Source organism: Tachyglossus aculeatus, chromosome 27 (genome assembly GCF_015852505.1).
Source record: "Tachyglossus aculeatus isolate mTacAcu1 chromosome 27, mTacAcu1.pri, whole genome shotgun sequence".
Classification (NCBI taxonomy): Eukaryota; Metazoa; Chordata; class Mammalia; order Monotremata; family Tachyglossidae; genus Tachyglossus; species Tachyglossus aculeatus.
In genome coordinates, this window is record NC_052092.1 from 5,975,922 (window position 1) to 5,995,318 (window position 19,397).

Genomic DNA, 19,397 nt, shown 5'->3' on the forward strand with positions numbered 1-19,397 from the left:
TTACTGTGTGCAGAGCACTGTACTAAGCGCTTGGGAAGTACAAGTTGGCAACATACAGAGACAGTCCCTACCCAACAGTGGGCTCACAGTCTAGAAGGGGGAGACAGAGAACAAAACCAAACATATGGGTCGGTGGGAGGATTGTCCCTCAGTACCTCACTTGGTGGTGCCCAGGGAGGGAGGCCAGCAGGATCCGGCCGTGTGTTCTGCTTTTGGGTCAAGGACACGCTACCCCTGAGGACCGTGGACAGCCGCTTCGCACCCCTCGCTCCGGCATGGCTGTTTTCTGGACGCCCTTCGTGACTTTCCCTCTGGACCTCGCCCTCCCCAGCTCTCCCTCTCGGGGCTTTCCGGGCGAATCGGTGACCGTGGCCGGGAGTTTCAAAAGCATCCCTTTTCTTCTCCCAGCTCCGGCAGCCAATTAAGGAGACGGTTGCTAAGAGATGTGGGGCAGCGTCGCGGGGTGGAGGGGGCCCTTGCTCATTCTCTCCCCCTCTGGCTCACTCCCTTTCCCGCCTCTCCCGCTCTCCTCCCCGCAGATTTTCACGGGACTCGGACGGCTCAGAGAATGGAAGCCCCGGAAAGGGACTCTGGTCCACGGCCCAGGGGGCCCAGCGGGACGAGGGGCCCCGCGGCGACCCCACCGTGGGGCCGGACCGGAACGCAGGACCCGGGCCAGCTGGCTATGCTGACGAAGGCTCAGGAGTTCTTCCAGGCCTGCGACCCCGAGGGCAAGGGCTTCATCGCCCGCAGAGACATGCAGGTAACAGAGGCAGGGCCTCCTTCGCCCCCTCCCCAAGCAGAGGTCTGGTGGTCACTCCCTGTTGTCCCCCCCCACCCCCCCGGCTTCACAAACACACACACGCCCCCCGCCCCTCCCCCAGTAACCTTCCACCTGGGCCTTGGGATTCCTGTCCGGGAGCCATGCCTGGAAGTCGAGGTTGGGCCGGGATCCTTGACCCGCGCTGCATCTGCCTTTTACGACTCCCGACTATGACCGGGGTCACCGAGTCCATCCCCCTGCGTCTCGGGACAGCTCCCAATGCCCCAGGAAAGGGTTTTCCCAACCCTTGAGCGGGGCTCCGCCGTTATTCATTCATCATTCTTTATTCAGTCGTATTTATTGAGTGCTTACTGTGTGCAGAGCACTGTACTAAACGCTTGGGAAGTCCAAGTTGGTAACATATAAACACGGTCCCTACTCAACAACGGGCTCACAGTTTAGAAGGGGGAGACGGACAAAAGAACACGTAGACAGGTGTTATCTCAGACAGAACTCTCAACCGTCTAGCCTCCACCCCGCTCACTGCAGCCAATCGTCCAGAGGGGTCGGTAGCAATCGGGGGCCGCGGCGGGGCACACACCCCCTCCTTCCCGGTCCCGGGAAGACCCGGGCGGGAGGAAGAGGCTTTTCCTTGTCTCCCCGGGTGGCGGTGGGCGCTGCTGTACCGCGGTGGGTCCGCGGCCGCGTTTCCCGTTGCAGCGGCTGCACAGCGAGCTGCCACTCAGCCTGCGGGACCTGGAGGACGTCTTTGACGCCTTGGACACCGACGGCAACGGCCTCCTGACGCCAGCCGAGTTCACCTCCGGATTCAGTAGGTTTAGGCACACACACACACCCCACCCGCCCTTCCTCAACCCCGGGTCCCCTCTGTCAAGCTCGGCGAGGGGCCAGTCTCACCCCAGCAAGCCCCGAGACCCCAGGAATGGGGTGTGAGGGTGGGGATGGTATGATGCGGGCTCCCCCTGCCCATTCCGACTCCTCACTCCTCCTCTCCATCTCCCTCCTCCTTCGTCTTCCTCCCCCCAACTCCTTCCCCTTCCATGTCTCTTTCTCCTCTCCCCTCCTCCTTCCCCACTCCTCCTCCATTCATTCCCTTCAACTCTCTCCTGTTCCCCCCCCCCCCCAAGTCTTTCTTCCTCTTCTCTCCCTTCTTCTCCAAAGTCTTTTAGTCACTTCCTGGAAGAAGCCTTCCCGGATTACCACCACCCCCTCACCTTCTTGCTCTCACCACTCCCTTCATTCCCTCTGCCCCTATAGATGTATCTGTTTGTACTCTTTTTAACGATTGCTTTTGTTTTGATCAGCCTTTGATCAGCTTTTTACCCTTATTCTGTGGCATCGTTTCCCTTAGCATCTACTCATCTCCCCTGCAGGTTGATCCTTCCCTTGGGCCGGCCCCCATCTTTGCCTTCTGCACTAGGCTCCCAATGCCCCCCTTCTCGCGCCCCCCAATATACGTCGAAGGCCACAACAACGAGGTACTCGTGGGGACAGGGGCGAGGGTCTTCTCCTGACCCTCCCTGGGCCCCGTGGGTCCCCAGGCCATTTCTTCTACAGCCAGGACGAGGACCAGCAGGCCTCGCCGCTGCTGGATGAGAAGGTGTACCAGTCTGCAGGGAAAGAGGAAGGCTACGAAGGAGAGGAGGAAGACGAGGAAGGCCAATTCCGCTTGCTAATGGACAGACTAGGAGCCCGGAAGGTCTTAGAAGAGTAAGAGGCGTCCTGGGCAGGCCCCAGCCCTGCCCCTCTCAATGGGGAAGGAGGATGAGGGAGAGGAGCAGGGAGGTAGGGGGAATTTGGAATAGCTAGCCCACCGAGCCCTTAGGACACAGAGACCCAGCCCATTTGGAAAGCAGAGTTGGCAGACGAATGTGCCTCCCGCTGGAGGGCAGGGGGTGGGGGCGGCCCCCTCCCCGACCCCCAGGAAGTTCCTGGCTCTCCCCGGGAATGGGTGGGCAGAGGGAAAAAGGGGGTTGGGATGGGAACAGCCCAAGTCTGGCTCCCAGGCCCTGCGCCCCCAGCCCAAGCTAGGCCCCGCTGTCCCATGTTTCACAGTGAGAACGACGTGAAGCCCCTGTGGCTGCAGCTGAAGAAGGACGAGCCACATCTGCTGGCCAATTTTGAGGAGTTTCTGTCGCGTGTGGTCAGCCAGCTGCAGGAGGCCCACGAGGAGAAGGACGAAATGGAAAGTGCCCTGAAAAAGTAGGTGCAGAACTCCCACCCCCACAAACACACCCCTCCACCGGCAGGGCCCGGTGGGACTCGGCAGGACCCTCCCCGCACCCGGTAACAGCCTGTCCCGGTCTGCGGCCGACCAGCGTGACGCTGCCCCGTCCGGTCCCCAGCACATCGACTGGGCCTGTCCCTGCAGGGGCTTGGGGGACAGGGACCCGGGGGGCAGGGATGGGCTGGTTTGGTGGCACGCTCCCAGCAAGCCCGGCTGCTACATTCCCCGGTCCCTGCCACCCTCTGCAGGGGTGCGCCTCATAGCAGGACGGGCACAGCATCAGTGAAGGCTGCTGTTGTGTTAGGAGGGCACCTAAGGCAGTAACACAGCTCCGTGGGTCATGTTGCCACCCCTAGTGGGTTTGTGGTGGTGACTTAGGTTGTTAATGTGACTGTCCAGCACTGTCCTCGGCATTGTTCTGGTGCCTACTACTGTGGCATGCCAGGGTGATAATTATGGGCCTTATTCCACCCTTACTCTGTGGGTCAGGCACTGGGCCGAGCACTGTGGTCAATCAATGCTATTTTTGAGTGCTTACCGTGTGCAGAGCACTGTACTCAACAGCTTTGGGAAAAGTGATCCCTGCCCACAACGAGCTTACATAGGGATAATCAGGTCAGACACCCAGCCCTGGCCCATGTGGAGTTCACTGCTTAAGGAGGAAGACCAGGGATTTCTTTCCCATTTTACAAAGGCGGAAACCGAGGCTTAGAGAGGTTAAGTGACTTGTCCAAGGTCATACTGCAGGTCACTATTGGAGCTGGGTTTACAAACCCAAGGGCTCAACCAATTAATTGAGGGTATTACTGAGTGCTAGGTACCATAATGAAAGCTGGGGGGAGAACTACAGAAGCAAAATACCTGTTGCTTGTCCTCAAGGAGTTTATACTCAAATGGGAAGACAGGCACAAATTATTTGTAATTAATTGGGGATAGGATGGAGGCAGTTTTATATAATGGCATTTATTAAGCACTTACTATGTGCAAAGCACTGTTCTAAGCGCTGAATTGATCTGATACAAGTGAGTATGCCGGAGGGAAGCAGAACCCGCAAAAGAGCAATCCAATCTCCATCCATACAGAAGAATGGGGACAAGTACAGTTGTTATAGGGACGGCCCTTTGGTTGCTATGACTCAATCCAGGAGGGCTTCCTGGAAGAGGTGGGACTTGGGGAGGCCTTGAAGATGGGGAAAGCTGTGGTCCAGTGAATCTGGTGGGGGGAGTGGATGGGGAAGGGGCTGGAGGAGGCAGAGTTCTTGGTCAGACGTGATCGGTGGTGGTGATGACCCAGTCCCCCTGTCTCTTTGCCCCCTCCGTCTCCTCCCTCTCTTTCCTTGATTCCACTCATTTACCTTGCCCCCTTCTACCTCACCTCTCTGTTCTCGTACTTACAACCCAGCCCGCACACTTCAGTCCTCTATTGTCAGCCTACTCACTATGCCTCGGTCTTGCCTGTCTGGCCACTGACCTCTCACCCACGTCCTCCCTCTGGCCTGGAATGCCCTCCATCCTCATATCTGACAGACAATTTCTTCCTACTTCAAAACCTAAATGAAGGCACATCTCCTCCAGGAGGCCTTCCCTGACTAAGCCCTCATTTCCTCTTTTCCTATTCCTTTCTGCAGTTGCCCTGACTTGCTCCCTTTATTCACACCCCCGCCCCCAGCCCCACAACACTTATGTACATATCTTTAATGTATGTATTTATATTGATGTCTGTTTCCCATTCTAAACTGCAAGCTCGTGTGGGCAGGGAATGTGTCTGTTATATTGTCGTGTTGTAGTTTTGCAAGTGCTTAGTACAGTGCCCTGCACACAGTAAGCACTCAGTAAATATGATTGATTGATTGTTTCCCCTTGTGCCCTTCAGGAAAATTGCGGCCTATGATGAGGAGATCAGACACCTCTACGAGGAGATGGAGCAGCAAATTCAAAATGAAAAAGAGCAGTTTCTCTTGAAAGTATGTGTCCGTCTGTCCGGTCCAGGTCGGAGGCCCCGCCGACATCTCTGTTGTGTCCCCTCACCTCCGGCCCAGTCCAGACATCACCCATTCTGGGCCCAGGACACAGTCCCACCCCCAGCCCCAACTCCTTCAAGGGGGCCTGGCTATACAACCCCAGAAAGGAACCATTCCCCCTCCCCGGGCTATAGCTGGGCAGGACAGTGGCCTGTGACTGTGACCCCAAGCAGTGACTGGACAGTGGCCCTGGACACTGATCCTGGATAGTGAACGTGAATTAGGCTATGGAGCTGTGTGTGTGATAATCGTGCTTATTGTGTGCAGAGCACTGTACTAAGCCCTCGAGTACAGTTTAACATTATAATGGACACATTCTCTACTCATAATGAACTTAGTCTAGAGAGGGAGACAGACATTAATATAAGTAAAATTACACGTCTGTGTTTGTGTGTATGTGAGAGAGACCCACTCTTGTTTCCCTACTCTTTACTTCGATTCTCAGAAAATGGCTCCCATTTTATGGATGGAAAGGCTGAGGCCCAGAGAGGTGCAGCCACTGGCTCATGGTCGCCCAGCAAGCAATGGGGCAGGGGAGAGCTAGGGATCGGTCCAGGGCCACACAGTCCTTAGGTAGAACTGCAGGTCCAAGAAGGTGTTGGTAGAGGGAGGAGTGGGGTGGGGATTGAGGGGGATCCTGTGGATGGAATTTCCTGGAAAGGGGGCCAGGAGAGAGGGGACGGGGGTGGGGAGCCCCGGCCTGACATGCCTCCCCACCGGCAGGACACTGAGCTGTTCCAGACCCGCAGCCAGGAGCTGGAGCACAAGCTGGCGGCAAAGGAGCTGGAGCTGGAGCAACTGTTTCAGAAACAGAAAAGGGTATGGTGGACCCCCCTTGCCCCCAACCAAATAACCCTACGAGCCTGTCCAGCAAGTCTGGGCCCACCTGCTGCTTCCCCACCACCACCACCTCTTTCCCATCCATGAGCGCTGTGATTATCCTCTCTGAGCACTGGGCTGGCACTTGCTGTGAGCAGAGCTCTGGGCTGGGTGCCTGCTGTGTGCAAAACACTGGGTTAGGCATCTGAGGTGTACAGAGCTCCAGGCTGGGCACCCGCTGCATGCAGAGCTCTGGGCTGGGCAATTGCTGTGTTTAGAGCCCTATACTAGGTGCTCACTCTGTACAGAGCACTGCTCTATGAGCTCGAAATCAATCGTATTTATTGAGCGCTTACTGTGTGCAGAGCACTGTACTAAGCGTTTGGGAAGTACAAGTTGGCAACATATAGAGACAGTCCCTACCCAACAGTGGGCTCACAGTCTAGAAGGGTGAGACAGAGAACAAAACCAAACATATTAACAAAATAAAATAAATAGAATAGATATGTACAAGTAAAATAAATAAATAGAGTAATAAATATGTATTGTAGAAGCAAAAGTCCCAGTTCCTGTTCGCAAAGAGCTTGCCCACTGTCCCTTACAGGCAAGGCCCCAGATGTCTTTATATCCCAAGTGTGACCCCTTGCCATGTCCCTGCCCATATCCTGCATGCCACCTCCCTGGAGTAAGTCCCAATTCCTCCTGGACCACAGGGATCCCTGTGCCCAGTCATGGGCCCAGAGCTGACTTGCTGTTCTTCAGACCTCCACTATAACTGCTGCTTATTAAGCTCCTGCTCTGGGCTAAGTGTGGGGGAAGATATGGGCCTTCCCTGACCTGCTCGGGGCTCACAGTCTGAGCAGGAGGGAGAGCAGAGCTCTTCTCCCCATTATACAGAGGAGAAAATTGTGGCCCAGCGTCACTCAGTGACTTGCCCAAGGTCTTACAGCAGGCCAGGGGTAGAAGTGGGTCTGGGACTTAATGATTGTGGAATTTCTTAAGCACATTCATACTGTGATCTAAGCACTACAGTAAGAGCTAGGATAATGAGGTCAGTTAGAGTCCCTGTCCCACAAGGGGATCCCAATCTATTTTGACAGATGAGGGAAGTGGGGCACAGAAAATTGAAGTGACTTTCCCAGCACAGCAGGCAAATGGCAGAGTTGTGATTAGAGCCCAGGTCATCCGACTCCCAGCTCCATAATGTCTCTGCTGAGCCAGCTGCCCCGCACTGAAAGCCATCAGGAATTGCTACCCCAATCCCCAAGTCTGGCCACTGGACACTGTACTAAATTCCCCAGGCTCCCTTCCACCAGTAAATCAGTGCTGCTGATTGATTATCTCCTGGCCTCAGAGCACTGTGATGAGCACTGTGTAGAGTTCAGTGAAAGCAAGATCCGTGTCTCCTGTCCTCCAGGATCTTCCACTGTACTCCAAGCCTGTCTTAGCCAGGGTGAGATCTGTCCCTCGGTGATAAATTTGGCTAATCTCACGCCCTCACTCTCTCCTGTTGTCTGGCAGCCACCCGAGGGCGCATGAAATTCCTCCACTGTTTTTTTCCTCCAATTTCTCTCTTTCCTCTCTCCCTCCACCATCCCCCGACCGGCCGCGTTAATTAGGCCAAATTGACGAGGAGTTTTTTTCCACGGTTTCATTCTTCCTGGGCCCGGAGATAATGCAGTGAGCCGTCTCCCCAGAGAGAAGAGGAGCAAAATCATTTACTGGCCCGCCCCTTCCATTGGCCTGGAGGCTAGGAGAGGCTGACAGTGGGTGGGAGGTTGGGGGAGAGGTCTCTGGGGTGCTCGAGGTGCCCACTGGATACTGGGGTTCAGATCCTAGCTCTGCTCCTAGAGCTGTGAGCCCACTGTTGGGTAGGGACCGTCTCCATATGTTGCCAAGTTGTACTTCCTAAGCGCTTAGTACAGTGCTCTGCACACAGTAAGTGCTCAATAAATACGATTGAATGAATGAATGAATGCTCCTGACCTGCTGAGTGACCTCAGGACTAAGTTATTTAACCTTTCTAGATGTCAGTTTCTTCATTTGAGATCCCTGCTCTCCCTCCCACTCAGACTGCGAGCACAATGGAGAATCAATCTGGCATTTCTTGAGCGCTTCCTGTGTGCAGGGCACTGAACTACATAATAATAATAATAATGGCATTTATTGAGCGCTTACTATGTGCAAAGCACTGTTCTAAGCGCTGGGGAGGTTACAAAGTGATCAGGTTGTCCCAGGGGGGCTCACAGTCTTAATCCCCATTTTACAGATGAGGTAACTGAGGCCCAGAGAAGTTAAGTGACTTGCCCAAAGTCACACAGCTGACAAGTGGGGAGCTGAGATTTGAACCCATGACCTCTGGTTCCAAAGCCCGGGCTCTTTCCACTGAGCCACGCTGCTTCTCTAACTACGTGTTGGAGAGAGCACAGTACAAGAGAATTGCTAGACGCGATTCCACAGGGACTGAGTCCAGTCAGATTATTCAGCATCCACTCCAGTGCTCAGCACAGTGCACGGAGCAGTGCTCGGCACACAGTAAGAGCTGAGCAACTACCTTGATCCCAATTATTCCGGTAGAAAAGAAGGGTGAGGGTGGAGTCAGGAAGCACTCAGGTGCTTTTGAGAATTTAAGTGGCTGGCACCCAGCTGCCCCCTGATTCCGCGGAAGGCTAGGGGAGGGGGCTAGGCTGCTTTCTGCAATCAGAAGAGATCAGGGTCCTCCTCGGGAAGGGCTTTCCGGCCCTTCCGGCAGTTGGGTCTGGACCTGGCAACAACGTCCGGGGTGGAGAGGGGGAATTGGCAAAGTAGGGGCCTGCCCGAGAGAAGAGGAGGCTGCATCGCACCCGGCCCCTCTCCACTCCGATAATAATAATGGTATTTGTTAAATGCTTACTATGTGCCAAGCACTGTTCTAAGCGCTGGGGGAGGGGGATACAAGGTAATCAGGTTGTCCCGGGTGGGGCTCATAGTCTTCATCCCCATTTTACAGGTGAGATAACTGAGGCACAGAGAAGTTAAGTGATTTGCCCAAAGTCACACAGCTGACAAGTGGCGAAACAGGGATTAGAACCTCTGATTCCCAAGCCCGGGCTTTTTCTACAGAGGCACCCTGCTTCTCGATCTCCAGTCTGACTGTGCTGACCCGTCCATCTGTCCCCCTGCCGTGGGCTGTCCGTCCGGCTGTACTGACCTGTCTGTGGGTCTGTCCCCGTGCCGTGGGTTGCCAGTCCAACTGTGCTGACCTGTCTGTCGATCTGTCCAACCGTCCCCCTCCCCCGCAGCTGGAGGGCCAGTGCACGGCCCTGAACAATGACAAGCACGAAACGACGGCAGAGAACAGCCAGCTGAGGCGCACGAACCAGGAGCTGGCCAAGGAGCTGGACCGGATCTCGGCCGAGCTGCGCTGTGCCCAGCTGCAGCTGCACAGCCTGCAGGACGAGGCCTGCAAACTGCACCAGGAGAAGGAGCTGTGAGTCTTCAGCTCGGGGATCGCGGACGCTGGGGAGACGGGGGTCTTGGACAGATGCGGCTATTTCCATCTCCCCTCCTACAGTCAATCAATCAATCGTTTTTATTGAGCACTTACTGTGTGCAGAGCACTGTATTAAGCACTTGGGAAGTACAAGTTGGCAACATGTACTGTCCCTACCCAACAGTGGGTTCACAGTCTAGAAGGGGGAGACAGAGAACAAAACCAAACATATTAACAAAATAAAATAAATAGAATAGATATGTACAAGTAAAATAAATAGAGTAATAAATATGTACAAACATATATACGTATATACAGGTGCTGTGGGGAAGGGAAGGAGGTCTCCATTGACCCAGAGATTGAGTCCACTTCAAGGGGTGCCCTCTGGCTCCTCAGACGCCACCCCCCAAACCTCCCAGGGCACAGTCAGACTCTCCTGGGATCCCAATGAGTGGGGGGACGAGAGCGAGGAAAGCTTGGGGGCTGCGGTAGAGCCTCCGACCGAGGGCCGAGTCGTTCTCCGCTTGGGACCCGACGACAGGTGACAGTCTGCCCTCCCTCAGGCAGCCAGCAGGCGGCGCTGCCCCGCCTGCCCCGAAATTCCCTTTCTTTCCATCGTTCTCCCCCCTACTTCATTCATTCAATCGTATTTATTGAGCGCTTACTGTGTGCAGAGCACTGTACTAAGCGCTTGGGAAGTACAAGTTGGCAACATATAGAGATGATCCCTACCCAACTGTGGGCTCACAGTCTAGTCTACTTCGCCCTCCAGCCGTTTCTCCTTCTTTCCCCCCGATTCTCCCACCCTCCCCATCTTCTCCCTCCCTGTCACCGTCTCCTGGGATCTATGGAGGAGAGGGGGCGGGTTAGACTTGGCGTGGGCCCAAGGTTCAGTGGTCGTGCGTTTGAGGTGGGGAGAGAAGGGCAAACCCCCAAACTGTAGTTTTGGGGAACGGGCGGGGTGGGGGTGGCGATGCGAGGTCTCCCTACTCGACCGGGGAGGGGGGAGATTGGTGAGATGGATTGAGGACAGAGAGGAAGGGGGCTCGGAGCCCCTGGAGTACCCCCGACCCCAATTCCCCAAGTGGAGAACGGGGCCAAGTGAGGACACCCTTATTCACTCTCGGGTGGCCCCCTCCCCCCGAAGAACTGAGCACGGAACCCCGTTTTCGGCCGGCCTGTTCCTGCCCGAAAGGAGAAGTCAAGGGGTAGAGGACCTGATCTCGGTTCAGCCGTTGGGCAGCTGGGTGATCTCGGACAAAGCACTTAACCTCTCTGGGCTTCAGTTTCCCCAGCTGTCCAAAGGAGTCGCGTCGGGGACGGAGACTGAGTCCTACCTGATTTGCCTGTACCGACCTCAGCGTCGAGTACAGTGCTTGGCACCCAGGAAGCCCTTAATAAATACCTTGATTTAAAATGTCATAATGAATTAATGACTGCGGTAACTAGAGTCGTTAAATCCGGCCCATCAGAACCGCATGCATCCAGCCCCGGGCAGAAGGCCCTGAGCAGTAGAGGGTGAGGGAAATGCTCGGATGAGAGAAGGGAGGCCTTAGGCCTCACTTCCCATCCCAGAGTCAGGTGCCACGGATCTGCTCCACGGCCTAAGATGCTCGGGAAGCCGGGGTGGGGGGGCGGTGGCACGAGGAGGAGTGGCCAGGCTTCTGAGAAGGGCAGAATATAAAAACGGGGGGAGAGAGGAATTTTCGGGGGAGCTGGGAGGGTAACGAATCCAACCCTGATGCTCACTGCGCTAACCAGGCAGGAGAAGGCAGCGGGGAGTTAGGAGAGCTAATTTGGATAATGTGAAGTACATTGTTTTCCCTCCAGCCCAAATTTAATATAATTGGGAATAAAGCGTTCGTCGTTCCCCGCACTGCAGGACACGAAGAGTCTTAGTTGCTTAATTAGGATAGTCTGGCGTGAATTTAAAAGTTTGAATTAGTTTGCTCTCGTTTCAAATGAGTTCTATAATTATTCCATGGGCCGGGGGGCGCGGGGAGCGGCGTGGTCTCCGCGGAGAACCGCGTTTCCGTTCGCTCTGCCGAGAGGGTCGGTTCCCCTTCAACCCGGGAAAAATCCCGTTGCAAAATTTCCCTGACTGACCCCAGCCCGTTTTCCAGGTGGCGGAGATGAGCTAGATACCCGAGGGACCGGTCTTTATGATTTCATATTGGCAGGGGGCTGCGGGAGGAGAAGGGGCTTAGGCTACCGTCCCAGAACAGCTCCTCCCTTCGTTTCGGCTAAGAGCTGCCCTTTGAAAAGGTGCTTCAAAGCCCCCTCCTCCAGGAAGCTTTCCCTGCTTGTTAAACCGGTGCGTGTGCCCCTGAGATTAAGCTGTGGGAGGATGGGGCCGGTGCCCTCGGGTTCCGACTGTGGGGGCGATGGGCCCGGGGGTATCTGGGCACCTTCGCCCCACCTGCGTCCAGTCCCGATCGCGGCCTCGCCCCCGGGACAGTTCCTGCCGGCCCACCGGACTCATGAGCTCCGCGTGTCCACCTTACCCAGGGAGGTGTACAGAGTGACCGAGGCCTTGCAGAGAGAGAAGTCGGGGCTCCTCAAACAGCTGGATTTCCTGAGGTCAGTGCAACAGCCGTCCTGCCCTCCTCCCCAAACGCCAGTGCCACTTCCCTGGCCCTGGTCGCCTCCCGCCCTCGCAGACCCCGCGCCTGCCCCTTCAGCATCCCGCAGGGCTGAGCCCCTCCCGCCCCTGATCGCCCCCACCCCAGGGCCTCTCCCTCCCCCCGCAGGCACAACGGCCCCACGTGTCTGTTATCTGCCCGCAGGGAACGGAACAAGCACCTCAGGGACGAACGCGACATGTGTCTGCAGGTAAACGCCACCACCGCCGCTGCCGCGAGAGGCTTCTCAGAGCCCCGGGACCGGAGCCGGGGGTCAGAGTTAGTACGGGGGGGCGGGGGGGTCTCCCTCCTGTTTTCTCGTTTCCAGTGCCTCTTCTTGGGGCGGCCTCACTAAGGGCTACCGAAATGTCACACCTATAGCCCTCTTCCTCAACATCTGTCAGCACCCCCGCAATCAATCATTCGTATTTATTGAGCGCTTACTGTGTACAGAACAGAGTATAGCCTCTTAGGAGAGTATAGTATAACAGAATTGGGAGACACATTCCCTGCCCACAACGATCTTACAGTCTAGAGGCCTGGGGTCAACAGCTCGCAGGACCCTTCTCCCCTAAACCGGTGGGGTGGGGGCGGGGGGCGGTCAGGAGCATAATTCGTGTCTTCAGTTTGGGAGAGAGGGAGGAGTTTGTTCAAGGCAGCCCTGGGCCGGATTTCCCTCTCAATCCCAGACGGGCGACAGGGAATCCTACAATAACTGATGGTGGAAAGTACGCAGTCAGCTCTCACTGTGTGCCAAGCACTGCGCCAAGGCCAGGAGTAGATACAGGATGATGAGATCAAACACGGAGCCTTTGTCCCTGCCCCACACGGGGCTCACCGCCTTAAAGGGAGAGAGGTCGGGGATTTTCATTCATTCATCCATTCATTCAATCGTCTTTACTGAGCGATTACTGTGTGCAGAGCACTGTACTAAGTGCTTTTTATCCCCATTTTTCAGAAGAGGGAGTGGGCGTTCAGAGAAGGTGACTGGCAGATCGGGGCAGAGCCGGAATTAGAACCCGGGTCTCCGGATCTCCAGCCCCACGCCCTGTCTACAGGGCCCGGCTGCGGGCCTGGCCCAATTTCATCCTCCCGCCTCCGTGGAAGAGCCCGTCTTGGAGCCTCTTCCCAAAGCCCTGGTTCCGGAGGGAGACCGAGAGGGCGAGGGCGGCCCCGGGGTCCGTCCGGGAATCGTTCTCTTTGCCGCTGATTCGGGAAGCCGGTCGGCGCCCCCTCCCACCTCCCCCCGGGGAGCCGCGGGCCACATCAAGCCACGTTTTGTATTCCCAGAAAGGTCAAACCGCCACCGCTACCGCCGTCGCCCCCAAAGCAGGCTGGAAGCAAAGATCGGGCTCTGTGATCGGCACATACTTCCCGGGCAAAGGAATCCTCGAAAGGTGAGGGCGGGCCGGGCCGCAGGCCGAAGGCAAAGGGTGCGGACCACCCGGCCTGAATAGGGGGAGGTCTGTGTCCAGTTGTCAGACTCCATGATTCCCGTCCCCTACTTCGGGCCCTGGGGAATATATAACCCCCTCTCCTTGCTCCCCTCCTTGGCCCAGGGCAGTGCCGGCGGCCGGGGGGGAGCAGGGGTGTGGTGTAACAGTGGACGGACAGATGAACGGACCGAAGACCCAGAGCGCTGGTCTGGACTTGCAGAACCATTAAATGAGGAGAGACAGTGAGAGAGACAGAGGTAGCCGCAGAGAGACACTGAAGACAGGGACGGCTACCTCAGACGTAGAGATGGCCATAGACACAGAGATAGGCAGAGACCCAGAGAGACAGTTTCGGACACTCAGGAAGCGAGGGGGAGAGAAAGACGGAGACAGAAAGAGGTCGAGACAGAGAGAGCCAGGCTGAGACAGACCCATTACCCCCTCCCAAGGATCGGGGCGGTTCCACTCGCCCATTGGCCCTGGGCTAATGCTGATTTAGACTGGGCAGCTGGTCCAGGACTCCTTTTTCACTTATTCATTCAATCGTATTTATTGAGTCCTTACTGTGTGCAGAGCACTGTACTAAGCGCTTTGGAAAGTACAATACAACCGGCAGTGGCTCGGTCTCTGAGGGGCGACCGGGCCGATTCCTCCTGAGATTCGTCAGTTTCGGGGTGCCCCCGTTGGTCAGCAACGCCCCCCCAGCCCCGGGTCCCCCTGCTCATCTCAGTGTTACCGCCCCAGCCAGACCACCGAGGAGGAGGAAGAGGAGGAGAAGGAGGCTGAGGAGGGTGGCTTCCTTTGCCGGAGGAGGCGGAGCTCCGGGAGCTGGGGTACCGGACAGGACAGCGACCCCGGGGCCCACGGGCCCGGCCCCCGCGCTCTCGGGAGGATCATCTCCATCGAGGAAGACCCCCTGCCGCAGCTTTTGGACCACCAGCCCGGGAGGCCGCTGTATCAGTGGCCCGAGAAAGAGGAGGAGAAGGAGGTGGAGAGCAGCGTCGTTGGAGGGCGGGGAGAGAAGGCAGGCAGAGGTCCGTCCTCGGAGCCCACTCCGCTCTCTCCCCGCGGCCGGCCAGTGGGGAAGGAAACGCACGCAAATGTAAGGAATCGACGCCAACCCAGCGCTTCTCCGCCCACAGGGCCAGCCCAGAATCACTGTGCCCCAAAACTCCCCCTGCCCAGGGCGAGGGCACTACTGGAGCCAGAGCAGAGCAGCGCCAGAACAAAGAGCAGAAAGCAGGCCAACGGTGGGGTGGGCGGCGCAGGGAATCTGTTTCCACAGCGAGCTGTGCAGCCCGAAACACCGGCACGTCCGGGGGGGTTGGACAGATCCGTGACCGAGAGGGTGTCTGTGTTGGGTCAGTGAGGGAGAGTCAGAGATGGAGAGGGGAGAGTCAGGGGTGTCAAATGGTCTGTGCTGGGTCACTAGAGGAGAGTCAGAGATGGACAGGGAAGACTTGGGGTGTTGGATGGTCCGTGCTGGATCACTGGGCAATCCGTCTTGGTAACCACACAGCAAGTTGGAGTCAGAGTTACATCCAGGTTCCAGGCCTTCCTCCCCACCATCCCAGAACCCGTCTCAACCCTCCACCACCTCCCAATCCAACCACCACCTGTCTCCTCCCCACCCCCCTAGCCTAGCCGCACATGTCCCGCAAGTGGGAACCGTGGGGTCTCCCGCAGGGGATCAAGTGCAGACACGTTACCCGGAGAGGCTCCCTACCAATCCTAGACACTCATCGCACTTCCCCAGAAAGTGGCCGAAAATTTCGGCGTCAACCGCTCGCCCCCCCGCCTAGCCCCAGCCAATGCACAGCCCCGTTTCAGGACGAGGATGCTCCCGCCTGCCTGGACCGCCTCTTCAAGATCGTGTTCGTGGGCAACTCCAGCGTGGGGAAAACCTCCCTTCTACGCCGCTTTTGCGAGGATCGGTTCTCTCCGGGGACAGCTGCCACCGTGGGTGAGTCTGTCCGCGGGGCTTGGGGAGCTCCGGGATTTGGTTCCGGCTCCACCCCTGCCTGCTGTGGGAGGTCGGCCAAGTGCCTTAACCTCTCTGATCTCTGGTTTCCTCCTCGGTCTCCCGGCCAGCTGCCACTTTCACCTAGGTCACCCCAGGGGCCCCGGCCGGCCGCCCCTGTGATCCCAATCACCCTGGCCAGCCACCCTGGTTGTCCAGGTCGGCCATCCCAGTCACCCCAGTCAATCTGGCCCATCGCCCCAGTAACTGTGGACGGCCACCCCGGCCAGCTGAGCAGCACGCTCCCAGATGTGTCTGCGTCCTGCGCTCATGCCCGTGGCTCAGTGGAAAGAGCCCGGGCTTTGGAGTCCGAGGTCATGGGTTCAAATCCCGACTCTGCCAATTTTCAGCTGTGTGACTTTGGGCAAGTCACTTAACTTCTCTGGGCCTCAGTTCCCTCGTCTGTAAAATGGGGATTAAGATTGTGAGCCCCAGGGGGACAACCTTGATCACCTTGTATCCCCCAGCGCTTAGAACAGTGCTTTGCACATAGTAAGCGCTTAACAAATGCCATTATTATTATTATTATTATTATTATTATTATTATTATTATATGCCCCAGGTCAGGGCGCCTGGATTCCGGCGCAGAGGCAGCCCTGTTTGTTTTTCAGGGATAGATTACCGGGTGAAGACGGTCAGTGTGGACAACGCCCAGGTGGCCCTGCAGCTCTGGGACACGGCCGGCCAGGAGAGGTGAGGACGACGGCCACTTTCTCTCTCTCTCTTCCAAACCGCCCACCCCCCGTGAAGCCTTTCCCGCGCACCTGCGGGTCGAGGGGTTCCCCCTCCTGCCGGGACCCCAGGGCTTGGAGAAACAGAGGGGGCTTTCTGCGGGCTATTACGTTCTGTTCCTAGAGTCCTCGGCCCCTCTAGGGGAAGGGTTCGGAGCGGGGAGGGGGGAATCTATGCAGCACCTACTGCTGCGGGGGGGTAGGTCAGGTGTTTGTGTGTGCTACCCATTTGGGAGGATTTAAGGGTAATAATAATAATAATGGTTTTAAGCGCTTACTGTGCGTCAAGCACTGTTCTAAGCTTTGGTCTAGATACAAAGGAATCAGGTTGGACCCAATCCCTGTCCCACATGGGGCTCACACTTTTAATCCCCATTTTACAGATTAGATAACTGAAGCCCAGAGAAATTGAGTGACTTGCCCAAGGTCACAGAGCAGACATGGTACAGAGCTGGAATTAGAACTCAGGTCCTTCCGACTCCTAGGCCCGTGTGCTCTCCACTAGGCCATGCTGTCTCTCTTAGTGCGCTGAAAGCTGTGTGTGGAGGTGCTGAGAGAGGTCTATTACGCTGCCCATAGGTACCGCTGCATCACCCAGCAATTTTTCCGCAAGGCGGATGGTGTCATCGTGATGTATGACGTCACGGCCAAGCAGACGTTCACTTCCGTTCGGCAGTGGCTGACCAGCGTCGAGGTGAGGGACCTCGCCCTCCAAACAGACCGACCGTCGCCCTGAGCCCACTCACTCCCCGCCCCCAACTCCGGGGAAGCCCCCGCCACCCACACACACCGGAGCGGGCAGCCACGGTCAGGGCGTCCCGGAAAAGCCACAGAGGGGAGGAGGTAAGGGATGCGGCCTCCAAGGGACCCTCGGAGCGCTTCTCCGAGTCCTCGGAGTAGCAGAGCAGGGTGGAGCGCGGCCCTTTGGGTTTCAGTCCATTGAGGTCTAGAATAGGAGCAGAGAGCGTGCTGCTTTTGCTCGCCGTCCCGGCCGGTGCAAGCCCTGAGAAGCCCGTGCCTCGGGGTGACACTGAGGGGTGGGAGGGGGCACCCTCTGCCCATCCCTATCGGTGTCCGGAGCATTCGAGAGAACAGGAGCCCTCGCCCCCGAGCCTTATTCTGGGGAAGGCACTTTCCAGCCCTCAACCCCACGGTGCCTTTTCTAGCTTTGAAATTATGGGCCCGGCGGAGGCGCCCATTCTCTGGATTCTTGAAAAGCCGCGTCATTCTGTCCTGGCAACCGGCAATCGGAGGTGTCAGATGATGTATTAAAATTTGACACCTAGCTTGATATGAGGGAGGCCGGTAATTATAGGTGTTTTGTGCTTCTGCCGCAGAGCTCCGTTTCTTTCCACAGAACTGCTCCCGTCGCTCCCCGAGAAGGGACGTGGGGGGGGAGGGGGGAACTGATCAGCTGGCCCTCACCACATCGTCCCACAATGCTCCCTCCACCCCCGCCCCTCATCCTACTTCTGGGTTTGGGTAATAACGAAAATGTCTTGAATTTGTTTAGGTTTTCCCATTAAACATTTTCATTCTTCTCTCACTCTTGTCCTCAACATCGTTCCTGGGGGGGCAGGAATTTTTTTCTTTCTCCCTATCTCCTCCCCCACCCCCATTTTATGGACCCTTGTGCACTAAACTGCGAATCCGCCCATCTAGGCCCCTCTAACACCATCTCCCCCGGCTTGTCCTCGTCATCAACAGCCTCCATTAAGTCCCTATTGCAACAGGCGGAGCGCTGTACTGGGCGCCTATTGTATACGCAGAGCGCTGTACTGGGCACCTACTGCCGCCTATTCTGCAGGAGGCCGTGGGAGGGAGCGTGCCCGTCCTGTTGCTGGGCAACAAAGTGGACAATGACCAGCAGCGGGAGGTCCCCCGGGCTCTGGGCGAACAGCTGGCCAAGGTAAGGAGGTGGGATGGGGTGGGAGGTGGCGTGGGGATGGGGGACGGTTCGGAAGCGCTGAGTGCGTGTCCCGGGGGGGGGGAAGGGAGGGAGGGAGGTCGTGAGGGTCCGAGCCGTCCCTCGGCCTTCCAAGAGCCCATCTGCGAAGGGGCGAGGCCTGGTCTCCTCCTCCAACCCACTTGGTTTCTCCTTGGGCTTCCGGGAGAGGCCCATCCAACAGCAGCCTTGAAAATAAGCTGGGGCCCGCGGGCCCAGGGCCAAAAAGGAATCAGGGTGGTGGGCGTAATGGGAAATGCGGCGGCGGGCGGGGGGGGGGGTGTCGCCTAGCAACGGAATGCCCCGCTTCCTCTCCGCCACCGCAGGATAACGGACTGATCTTCTACGAGTGCAGCGCCTTCTCCGGCCACAACGCGAAGGAGTCCCTCCTCCACTTGGCGCGGTGAGAACAGAGAGGGGACGCCCCCCACCCCCGCGATCCCGCCCCCCTGACCGACCGAGCCCCCCACCACCCCAAAACTCCTCCCTCCCGCCGGCCGAACTGCAGCCCCCCGGGGCGTGGGGCGAAGGGCGCGGGGGGAGCAGAGGGCCGCCCGCCCTCCTCCAGCTTGGTCAGCGCTGTCCTCTCCCGTAAGGGTCTTGAAGGAGCAGGAGGACACGGTGACAGCCAAGACGATCCAGATCCACCAGGCTCCGAGGAACAGCTCGTGCTGCGGGCGGCAGTAGTCTCCAGGGGTCCCGCGTGGGGGGCTCTGAGCCGGCTCAGCCCCGGGACCCCGTCCCCACCTTTGCCGCAGGGAGTCCCCCGCTCAGAGACTCACCTCCGTTCACTGGCTCTCCACCAGTGACTTACTGACTTACGAATCAGTGTGGGGTGGTCATCCTCTCCCCCCGCCCCGCCCCACCTCCCAGCGGCCATTCCTGGGGTCTTGGCTGTTGGGGGGGGGGGGGGGGGCGCATCACTCAAATCACCGTGTGCCTTTTAGCCCCTGGGGTCCGGCGGCCTCCCCGCTGAATCCTACTCGGGGCAACTGGACAGAATGTACTTGTTCTTATCGTCTGGCGGCCAGTCCCGCCGCCTCCTCTGCTCGGGGTCCTCTCCAGGTCCCCAGACCACCCTGACAGAACTTCAGGAAGGAAGACGAGGCCTGAAGTCTTCCCCGGCCTCTGGTCAGGAGTGACCCACCTTTGGAAACCGGGGGGAAGGGCAGAAGCGGAGCAGGACCTTTGAATTTCTGCTGCCCTGCCCTGGGTCTGTGGGCGGTGGTCCAGCGTCTTGCGGGGCTGGCACGGGGAGGGGGACGGAAGAGAGTTCGTTCTGCTCGCCACCTGGACCGAGGGTCTCCGGGCCTGTCGCCGAG

The 19,397-nt window shown here is 57.6% G+C and overlaps 1 protein-coding gene across 1 annotated transcript; it reads left to right on the forward strand.

Moving 5' to 3' along the window:
- The first annotated feature begins 568 nt into the window (after nt 1-568).
- On the forward strand, nt 569-18,921 carry CRACR2A (calcium release activated channel regulator 2A). Its single transcript, XM_038767980.1, has 17 exons — nt 569-763; nt 1,484-1,595; nt 2,326-2,494; nt 2,840-2,986; nt 4,884-4,974; nt 5,755-5,850; nt 9,132-9,319; nt 11,831-11,902; nt 12,109-12,154; nt 13,234-13,340; nt 14,124-14,481; nt 15,210-15,342; nt 16,011-16,092; nt 16,710-16,824; nt 17,938-18,039; nt 18,402-18,478; nt 18,672-18,921. Exons 1-17 carry the CDS (start codon nt 569-571, stop codon nt 18,760-18,762), a joined length of 2,181 nt encoding a protein of 726 aa, XP_038623908.1. The 3' UTR covers nt 18,763-18,921.
- The last annotated feature ends 476 nt before the right edge of the window (nt 18,922-19,397 follow it).

Excerpts from the sequence above, each read along its gene's own strand:
- CRACR2A (XM_038767980.1), top strand. The coding sequence starts at position 569 with ATGGAAGCCCCGGAAAGGGACTCTGGTCCACGGCCCAGGGGGCCCAGC. Across the intron at positions 16,093-16,709 it reads GACACGGCCGGCCAGGAGAG|GTACCGCTGCATCACCCAGC; the intron begins GTGAGGACGACG and ends CGCTGCCCATAG. Across the intron at positions 18,040-18,401 it reads TGGGCGAACAGCTGGCCAAG|GATAACGGACTGATCTTCTA; the intron begins GTAAGGAGGTGG and ends CCGCCACCGCAG.